The 10466-nt window shown below is 40.7% G+C and overlaps 1 protein-coding gene across 1 annotated transcript; it reads right to left on the bottom strand.

Annotated features, from left to right (window-relative positions):
* Nucleotides 1-5323, bottom strand: LOC116188499 (nucleolar complex protein 3 homolog). Its single transcript, XM_031517901.1, has 13 exons — nucleotides 4954-5323; nucleotides 4679-4854; nucleotides 4394-4593; nucleotides 4008-4216; nucleotides 3810-3912; nucleotides 3060-3223; nucleotides 2789-2927; nucleotides 2182-2358; nucleotides 1958-2094; nucleotides 1298-1609; nucleotides 976-1115; nucleotides 777-874; nucleotides 1-668 (listed from the first exon to the last, which is right to left on the bottom strand). Exons 1-13 carry the CDS (start codon nucleotides 5103-5105, stop codon nucleotides 174-176), a joined length of 2502 nt encoding a protein of 833 aa, XP_031373761.1. The 5' UTR covers nucleotides 5106-5323; the 3' UTR covers nucleotides 1-173.
* Nucleotides 5324-10466: the final 5143 nt, after the last annotated feature.

Raw genomic sequence — 10466 nt, 5'->3', positions numbered from 1 at the left:
TTCTTATAAGACATCATTTAAATTAATTAATGTTGGTTCGTTTCGGTTGAATTCAGTATGCTCGAAATGTTCAGGCCACCATGACCTTTCCAAAAATGAGAAGTTAGATAAAAATGACAAAACATAAGCCCAGCAAAACTGACTTCATAAAAAGTTGTATCTAAGAAGCAGGCTCAATTGGCTTTCCGTTTCCGCCTTTTCTTCTGTTGCTGCTGCTCCTCCTTATACTTCTCATATAACTGGAGGGACCGCGAAGTCCGATCTAACTCCCTCCTCAACCTCTCATTCTCTTTGATGTTGTGAACGAGCATAAAATGATCGGAGAGTTTCCTCCTCACCCTCTCCTCATTATCAACAAGGCCTTCTTCAGTAACATCCTGAATTGCCGGGGATGCCTCCGATCCTCCTCTTTTTCTCTTGTTGCCTGACTTCCTGATTGCGTTGCCCCCATAATTGAATGCTGATACCCTCTCAAGTGACAGCTCCGTGAATGCCGCCTGAGGAGAGAGATTCGAGGAGACAACGGCCTGGTTTTGACATATGTTAGAAATGCCAGAAGCCAGGCTTGAAATAGCTGGATGATAATGCTTCGAGAGAAGGTTAAGCTCCCACAGAACTGAAGCTAGCGCACCACTCTGATTAGGGTCCGAGGCAAATGGATGATATTTCTATACAGCACATGAAAATGAGCAAGAGTTGTAAGATCTATTCTGGTTCATAACAGGGATCAAGTCCAAGGCACTACAAAATTATCAAAATGGAGCAGATGGCCTTACCGCAACAGAACCCGAAACAGAGCCACCGCCAGCATCATTTTCTAACAAAATCCTACACTTGGCATTCTTCACAAGAAGGTGCTTCAAAGTGACCAGAGCTGCATATCAAAGATTCAGATCACTCAAGTAATATTGGTGGCTTTTGAAAACTACAATAAAACGTAATGCCGTTGTTGCATCAAAAGATATAAGAAATTACCAGTCATCGACTCCGCTGATCCAAAGCATAAGGAGAATGTAGCCAAACGCTTTATGAATGCTGCAGCCTTCTGCATGTCATGTTGCCTATCATCGCACAGCATCATCTTCAAAGCTTCAGCTAAAACTTCTCCCTGATCTCTGCTACAACCAAGTCATATGAATTTCACAGGAAATATCACTGGGTAAAATATGATCCACCAGTCTAACATGAAATTCAACGCCAAATTAACCAAAAAGTATGGAACAATTTTTATAGCATCTCTTTGACACATGCAAATCACGTGGCCTTTTAGGCTACCAGAAAATAGTACTGTACTAACCTTCCAGGCCTGTACTCCAGTATGATGTTGTAAAGCTGGACGAAGAAATCTTGTAAATCCACATTCAAGGCATCGAGGTTGTTCCTCATAAATCTGAAAGCAATGATGCAGCATCTAAGTCGTTCGGAAACAGTCAAGGATTGTCCTGACGAACCATCACTGACAGATGCAAGCTTTTTCAGGTAATTCATGAGATCACCAATGTAGTCTAAGTCAATTAGGTGGGAGAACTTCCCCAATCCATTCAAACATGGCGCAAGCAGTGGATGGGCCTCTCCTTTACCAACTGATAAACCAGAATTCTCCACTGGCCTGGAAAAGAGAAAACAGATATTGAAGGAACAATGCTCTAGACACTACCGTTATTGAGTATAAGCCAACTATTCTTCTCCTCCTCCTACTCCTCCTCCTCCTCCTCCTCCTCCTCCTCCTCCTCCTTCAGAATCAAAATTAATTAAATGGTATTCCATTCCACATGCCCCAAGTGCAATCAAAGTGAGACTCTCCAAGGTTGGATTTCATGAGTGAACCTTATGAACCACACAAAACTAATCTAATTTCCAACCGAGATCCTTTTAGTGATGGCACTACGAGCACGAAAGAGCGCATACGAGACAAGCACATTGCACCTTCCCCAATTACTACAGCTAGTAGACATACCTGGGCATAATTGACTGCATGGTATGCTTCAAAATACGAAAGTATGTTTCAAACACTGCAGCTAGCATCTCTGACTGCATTTTCCTACGTTCAGCCACATCTGGAGTGAAAGTAGCTGCTTTATAATCAGCAGCAACCTAATTACAGCATAAGCATCATGAGAAGTAAGCAGCTAATGGAAAGAGAAAATACACAGAATTGACGTCTCTAGAAGAGAATCATACCTCATCCCTCATCTGTGACATCAAATGTTTCTTATTTTTCTTAATTCTGTCATTGTCCTGTGGTTTTGTAGTCTCAGAAATTTTCCCTTTTCTATTTTTCTTACTTTTAGCTTTTTTATCCTTGTCTGGTGCCTCTGCCCTACCGAGATCCTCATCGAAAGACAAGCACATGAAAACCTGGAGAAGCATCATTAATTTTGAAAAGACAGAAGCGAGTTAGATGGTATAAGTAAAAGCAAACATGCTACTCGAATGTTATAAAGGTTTGCGAGTTTTCAGCGGTAGCAACATAACAGGAATTCAACTCCATGATATCATCAACAGCACTCTAAATATAAAAGACCTAAGCCCTTGGTAGTGCAAACTGCATAAATTCTGTTCAACTAGAAAATAATCATGGGGCTTGAGCTCATGCTTTTTCAAAAGCATTCTATCCAATAAAAAGCAGTAGTACGATTAATATATTACTATAATACGATAAGTGATTAGGTTTCTCCAGATGAAGAAAGTATTTCACAATTAGTGGCAATTTTCTAAAATGAAAATGCTAGAACAAAAGGTAATAAAATAGATATAAGAGTCAATATATCAGAACTCTATAACATACTTCGATAGAATCAGGAGGCATTTGGCAATTATTCGCTTTAACAAGATCTGCAATCAGTCGAACAGCCTCTACAGTTGCTTCACCGCCATGCTTTCCCTCATTGGAAAATAGCGACTTAATAGTGTCACAACAAAGTTTCCTGTTGACAAGTAGGGACATCTTCAAATTGAGAAGTGAGACAGGAACAAACCATGCTGTTAAAATATACTAAAACAATATGGCAGTAAACCTTGATAATAACAAAACTAAAGGATTAATTGTTGCTAAAAACCTTACGACATCATCTGAGGAAGTTAAGTTCCTGGTAACCACTTCAATCAAACTCTCACGAAAATTGAAGTGAGGAGCTGCATCTAGCAACACACAGATACAGCGGATCACCGTACGCTGATATGAAGGAACCTTTTCTAGTGCCATCAGCTTTTGTAGGTATGCCTGTTGAGAAGTAATTTCAAACATTGATCACATCCGCACAATGAATAAGACAGAAAAAAGGTAAAGCAGTTAATTGCCACAAAAAGAATGACATGAAACTGCAGTATAATCAGATTCCAGACCTAAGTTTCATTTAAACAAGAAAATGATAATGCATAAATTTTTTTGTAACAAGATATTGCAACAAAATAGGACCTCCCAGATCATATCAATGTGTCTTGACCCCCGTGCCCCCCACCCCCAAAACAACAACCAAAAAAAAAAAAAGGATACAGAAAAAGCTAACTTTCATGAAAGGATGAGTATGACTGAAGTGGCAATATATACATTTACAGATTAATATGCTTTGATTGGAACTGGAGGTTCCAGAAAGAGACGTTGATACATCATAATTATACTGCCTTTAAGCCTTTTGATTCGGATAGGATTTACGATGGCTTATTGGGAGGCTCACATAATTTGCTCAAAGAAGTCCTCAGTAGAAGAACTTTTGCAGTGATTCTCAGAGTATTATTTTACTCCCAATTCATGAGAACGAGATCTAATTCTATAAGAATGGCATAAAAACCGGGTTAAAAAATAAGACCTTGTATGTAGACAGAAAATTTGATTCATAATTCCTCATCTTTTTAACGTCCTTAGATACTTTCATCTCCAGTTCCTTCTCAGTAGGCAGCCTGATGCGGTATCTGTCATGTCCAATAGGCAAAGAAAATTATGAACTAACTTCCATGTCGAAAAAATCCTGCCAATGTTAATTAGGAAAGAAGAAAAGCAAGGCTACCCAGGGATGATGTCTTTGAACACAGCCGACAAGGATAGCAACCCAAGTATAACAATACGATGATGTGCGTCCTTGCAGAAGTGTAACAGCTCCTTGAGAGATTTAATGTTGGACTCAGGATCTGCAAGCAGCGCATCACCAAGCTCTGCAAGTTTACGTTTTTTACTTTCGAATGCCTCTTCTGCCGTAAGCTCTTCTTTCACCTCAGCCTAAAAATAAAAAAATAAATAAACAAAAAGTGCTGAATGACAGTTCAACTCAGTCCCACCGCACACAACTTCCTTGTAAGTAATCGGCCTCATTATAACACATTCAGAATGCAGTAAAGAATTTTCGGGCTTCCAATTTCTAGTTTGATAAGGACAAGTTGAGCTGGAAGGAAATACCAGCACCACCGCTTGGGGGGTATCTTGAGCGGCTTGTGGTTGAGGACTCTCCTTCCCCTGTTTCTTTGCTTCTTTCTTAAGTTTCTTTAGCTTAGCCCTCCTTTCGGCCTTGGTCAGCTTCCCAACGGAACCTTTACCTGCCTCACTACCTCCATCTTCATTTCCAGCATTCTCAGCTTCATCTGATGCCACTTGCAGCACTGCAAACGCCGAAAACAAGTCACGATGTTTCTTCACGCATTATAAAGACAGTAATCCATAGGCATGTGACAGGAGTTGCCATACGAGTGCGATAATAGAGTTTGCCATCTAAGGTCTTGACAGGAAGAGCATCCACGGGGTCAACCTGCACGTCAGCCTTCCCCTTCTCCTTCTGCTGCATAGCAGCCTCCTTCTTCCGCTTCTTCTCATACAAAGCTTCGAGGTCATCTTCTTTTACGCCAGCAGGCCGAGTGAGGAGCCTTTGTGCGACAATTCGACGAGCAAAATCATATCAAATGCAATTAATTGACAGAGCCATTGCCATGCGGAAAGCTACAAATGGGCAGGTGAATACATACTCGCTAATGGTCTGGGTGTCTAATCCGTAGACGAAGCGGGTGTAGCCGCGATTTTTCGTGAAGAATTCCACGTCTTCCTCGGAGGGGACGATTTCTTCCTCGGGGATTTCCGGAGGCAGCTCCGGCGGCAATATGACCTTCTGCTTTACCATGGCGGAAAGCAGCGGGTGAGCGGAGCAGGGGAGCAGCAACAGCAGCCGCGGCAGCTAGCCGGCGGAGAGCAATAGCAGCGGTGGAGGGGAACGACCGATTGAAAGGATGGTCGGGAGAGGAGGCCCGCGGCTTGGATAGGAGAAGCACGGGATTTGGCAGAAGCTGGAGGGCGTCAACTAGGTCTTCGAGCCACAGCCGATTTCAGAGTCTATTCAGGGTTTCTCGAGGGTTTAAAGACAGAAGAAGGAGAAGGGATGGAGCGCCGGCCCAGGTGCCGGTCCGATCCGGGACTTTCGAAAATATTCCAACCGGGCCGGTTCAATTTCGGTTTCTTTTTTTAAAAAAACTTTTTCTCAATGTTTACTGCGTTTGCGTTTGGTTTCAAAGTAAGATTTTAAAATTAAATTTTAATTTTGAAAAAAAATGTATAAATGGAGCCCATCCTTTGACTTTGTATGAGTTATTTTGTTTTGTTCTGAAAAAAGTGGTATAAATGGGGCACACTCTTTGACTTTGTATGAATTATTTTGTTTTGTTGTGAAAAAAGTGGTATAAATGGGATCCACTCTTTAACTTTGTATGAATTATTTTGTTTTGTTGGTGGTGAAATTAGGTTAAAATTGTAATTTTAAAATAATATTTGCAAACCAAACAAGCAAAGTGTTTGTCAAAGTGTGTATAATACACATTCATTACCACACTTTGACCATAATATCAAGATATAAAAATGGAAAAAAAAATTTACTATCGCTCATAAATTCAACTTTTACCAAAAGGGCAAGAAAGAGTGTAAACAAGGTCGAATTTTAGTATTTGAGTAATTCCAAGCCTTGTATGGTTATAGATGATTTCAATCCAAAGACAATTTACAGGTCGATGATATCACGATAGATGGCCCTGTGAAACACTGTTCACACTTCACACTAATTTTTACTAATAAATAAATTAGGAATGACAAATCGTAGCAAATTTCGATCGTGTGGATTGATCCTGAACCGGCAGTGATATGGTTGTCAGTGGTACAATTGTCATTTTATGCAGTGTGCCTAGGTGTCTCGGTAAATGAACAGTTATGGTTTTTCTGCTCTGCTCATATCAAGTGTCCAAATGCAAACTGGCTACTTTATATTTGACAAAACATTTATAAGTCAAGACTGTTTTTTTTATAGTTAAATAGAATTTTATTGAATTACTAAATGATATATGGGATACAAGGGTAACCGTCATTCACACATAGGAAATCAAAATCTGACATGAAGCCAAAATGGCCCAAGTCATGAGCACAATGGTTATCCAAACGAGACATCCAAGAGCAATGCTGACAAGAAAAGCTATCCAGGAGTAACCTAATATCCGAAATAAGTGATCTAATTTCCTAAGGCAATGAACGAGGATTGGAGATGGCCTCCACAAGCAGCAAGACATCACATTCTAACCATATCTTGTCCCAACCTCTATTGACAACAATGGAGAGCGCCTGTAATGCATCCAATGTTTCCGCATAGAAGAGGGAGGGAGCTTCAGCTATGGAGTGCCAAGAGAGAATCCATCTGGTTAAGCTGCAAGTCCCGTGAGACAGGTCTTGTGAGAGCTCTATGCAGCGACAACGTTGATCTTGATGAGATCCCTGTGATGTCAGAAGGCTGGCATGGAAGGGGCAGGGACAGGATTTCTATGGGGCTTAGGAGCCTTCCTGGCCTTGGAATATTCGTGACATGATTATTAAAATCGAGATTCGAATCATAGAATCTTACGATTATATAATTCCAGGGATGGTTAGCGATTCTGATTCCATGACATGAATCGGGAAGGTAGAATCGTGGCTGAATCGTGATTCAAATCGTAGAATTATAGAATCGGATCGATTCTACGATTCTGGTTTCAACTCAAAGTCGTATGCCCCCTCTCTCTCCCTCCTCATCTCTCTCATTGTGTGACAGTATTGCTAATTGGTTCTATTATTTTATAAAAAGTTTGAAACTTGTCTCCTGGTTGTAAGTGATAGGGACCTGGAAAGTTTCTGGAACTATTTCGAATTGGGTTTCGATCGATTCTGATTGCCGTCTGGTTTGAGATGATTTAGGCTAGAATTTTTTCGACTTTTTTAGGTGCAGAGAAAGATGATTCCAAGAAAGGACAGACCAAGAAGAATTAGGAAGGAAAAGCAACTTCACCTACAAGTTCCATGACCACGGTACTATATCAATTTTCATTGGAGGTTATTATAGAGGGAACGCTCTCTTATGAAGGCTAAGCACCATCTGATTTTGACGAACGAAATAGGAAGCAACAAGATTTATCATTTGATGTTTACTTCTACTATTTCTAACATGGGATTTTATGTATATATATAATATACATACAAATATGCTATTTTGTTAACTACAGGTAAAATCTTACGATTCACGATTCGATTTTACGATTTACAATTCCATGACCCTCGACCGATTTTGACAACCTAGATTTGTGATATACAACATAAATCTGGTGAAGAGCAGTTGCAAGATCAAAAGTTTTGCCTGCATATACACAATCATTCCTCAGTTTCCATAGTGTATATAAGACAATGCAACCATATAATGTGAAATCATCAAGGTTAATCCCATTCATCGTAAAGACAGTAGATGGACAAAGAATAAAATTAACAAGAACTTGCGGTGTAGAAAATGGAAAGCAACTATCAAGCAACTTCCATGGTGATTCCCTCCATGCAACTTGAAAGAAAATGCACTCCTTAAAGATATGCTTAAATTCATCGAGGTTGGAATGACAAAGGGGACATGAGTTGTCTCCTTAAGCGAACCATGGGAGGCTTTTAGCAATTCTCCAAACAAGGGGACGTTCATGGATTTTCTTGGACCAAATTATCTTCCATTTGACATCTCGATGCTGGTTGAACCTATGTTTTTTATCGAGAATGTAGAAGGATTTGATAGTATGATCTGCCAATGATGTGGGAGTCCATATTAGCTTATCTTCTTCATCGGAGTAGGGCAAGTGGATGCGGAGGATATTACAAACTGTCTCCTCCTCGAAAAGATTAGTAATGAGAGGGATATTCCAACGTTTTAGGTGAAAGAGCATGAGGTCTCGTACCTTGAGGTCTCATACAGGATCGCGTGTTGAGGAGAATGATTGGCATTAGTGAGCTTAAAAGAGGGTTTATCACCTGCGTTGTGTGACATTGGAAATCGGTATTAATCAAGTTGTGGTCATTGTGACAGAAGATGTGTGGCACAAGAGACTCAATCATCCGTTTCATCGCATTTAAATTTGAGGATTATCCATAGGAGGAATTATCAATAAGGATTGTGAGGCCTGTTGTAAGGTCAAGTAGACTAGATCTCATTATCCAAACAGTATGACTAAAGCAAGTTTCTTATTTCAGTTGGTGCATGTTGATATATGGGGTCCTTATAGAATCTAATCACGTTCTGGGGATCATTACTTTTTAAGTATTGTCGATGAATTTAGTAGAGGCCTATGGGTTTATCTATTATGCGAGAAATCAGAGGCTCGTCAACATTTAATCGACTTCTTCAATCTTATCCATAACCAGTTTGATCGAACTGTGAAAATTATTCGTAACGACAATGGATCGGAATTTGTCTCTAGGTATACAGGAGTTCTTTGCGCAACACGGCATCATCATCAAATTTCTTGTGTAGACACACCTCAGCAAAATGGACTGTCGAGAAGAAGCACTGACATATATTATATGTTGTGCGAGCCTTGCTCATCGGAGGATCACTTCCTATCATGTTTTGGGGAGACTGTATATTAACGATTGCATGCCTCATTAATCTTATCCCGTTGCCGGTACTCGAGGGAAAGAGTCCTTATGAGGTAATGTTTGGAAAATCGCCTGACTACTCACATTTAAGGGTCTTTGGATCTCTATGTTATGCTCAAATTCAGCCTCAACTGAAGGACAAGTTTCAAGAGGGAGCACGAAAATATGCCTTTGTTGGATATTCCTATTGCAAAATGGTATGGCGAGTTTATGGTTTTCGATCACGAAGAATTTTCACTTCATGGGACGTGAAATTTTATGAAGACTTCTTTCTTTTTGCACGGACAGTTTGGCTAGAATATTTCGATTAGGATCAGTTGGGCACTCCATTATTCATACCACATGATGGGCAGGGGGAGCTTGATCAAATTTTCGCTTTTGATGGGCCACATGCCAGCCCAACGCGCAACACAAAAACCTCCAGTCTAGCGTGTGGCCCAAGAGTAAGCAATTTGTCTTGTTGTCCACTTAATGATTGCGACCTGATCATTTCCAGCTCGGTTCGCGTCCCGGCTCACGATCCGAACTCACTTTCTGATCCGCGTCAAGACTCGTCCAGCCCAGCTACATTTGGGCCTGATTACTCTTTAGATCACAGCCCGTTTGAATCTTTAGATCAGCCCAGCCGAGACAAATCATCGAATTTCAGTCCACTGGGTGCTCCTCCTCATGGTCTGAGACGTGCGGACAGACTTCTAAGTCTTTTTGCGCACCTCAAAGACTTTGTTTGTCACACAGTTACACATATTTCTCCATCCCCCCTTTCCTCGAGCTCAATGATTGTCTAAGACTCCTCAGGTACACCATATCCTATACAAAATTTTCTGTCTTATTCCGGTGCTATTGATAAAAATGTCTTGCCAGGTTATCATAGATTCTAATGTTCAACCACAATTCTATCAAGACGTTGTTCGTGACCCTTGTTGGCGGGTGACTATGGATAAGGACTTTCGTGCTCTTGAACTTAATGGTACCTGGGATCCTACTTCCGTATCTCCGAGTAAGAAACCTATCAGATGTAAATGGGTTTACAAGATTAACCGTCGTGCCGATGGATCTGTTGAATGCTATAAGGCACATCTTGTGGCAAAAGGTTTTACACAAGTGGAAGGCGTAGACTTCCATGATACTTTCGCTCTTGTCACAAAATTGGTCACTGTTCGGTGTCTTCTTGCTACTGTGATTGTGAAGTGATGGGAGATTCATCAAATGGATGTGCACAATGCCTTTCTTCATGGCAATCTACATGAAGAAGTCTATATGTCACTTCCGCCAAGTCTCGCTCCTACCTCATCCGAACAAGTTTGCTAACTTCATAAGTCCTTATATGGACTACGTCAGGCTTCTCGAAATTGGTTTTCTAAGTCGGCAGATGCTCTACATGCTTATGGTTTCGAGCAGTAGATGATCTCATTGTTGCTAGGAACTCATTCAGTCATTGTGCTTCTTTCAAGGAGTACCTTACTTCTTGCTTTCGCATTAAGGACTTGGGTGCTTTACGTTATTTTCTCGACATCAAAGTATCTCGCATAGACTCTGATATGTTCCTCTATCAGTGGAAGTATGA

The sequence above is a fragment of the Punica granatum genome, chromosome 8, assembly GCF_007655135.1.
Source record: "Punica granatum isolate Tunisia-2019 chromosome 8, ASM765513v2, whole genome shotgun sequence".
Taxonomy (NCBI): domain Eukaryota; kingdom Viridiplantae; phylum Streptophyta; class Magnoliopsida; order Myrtales; family Lythraceae; genus Punica; species Punica granatum.
The sequence above is the reverse complement of the archived record's forward strand: the minus strand, read 5'-3'. Positions and strand labels throughout refer to the sequence as shown.

What these genes read in the sequence shown, in the direction of transcription:
- LOC116188499 (XM_031517901.1), bottom strand. Translation starts at nt 5,105, where the DNA reads ATGGTAAAGCAGAAGGTCATATTGCCGCCGGAGCTGCCTCCGGAAATC. An exon ending in CAAACTCTATTATCGCACTC is followed by an intron (nt 4,594 to 4,678) that starts GTATGGCAACTC and finishes CGGCGTTTGCAG; the next exon opens with TGCTGCAAGTGGCATCAGAT. An exon ending in ATGCAGTCAATTATGCCCAG is followed by an intron (nt 1,610 to 1,957) that starts GTATGTCTACTA and finishes TCTCTTTTCCAG; the next exon opens with GCCAGTGGAGAATTCTGGTT.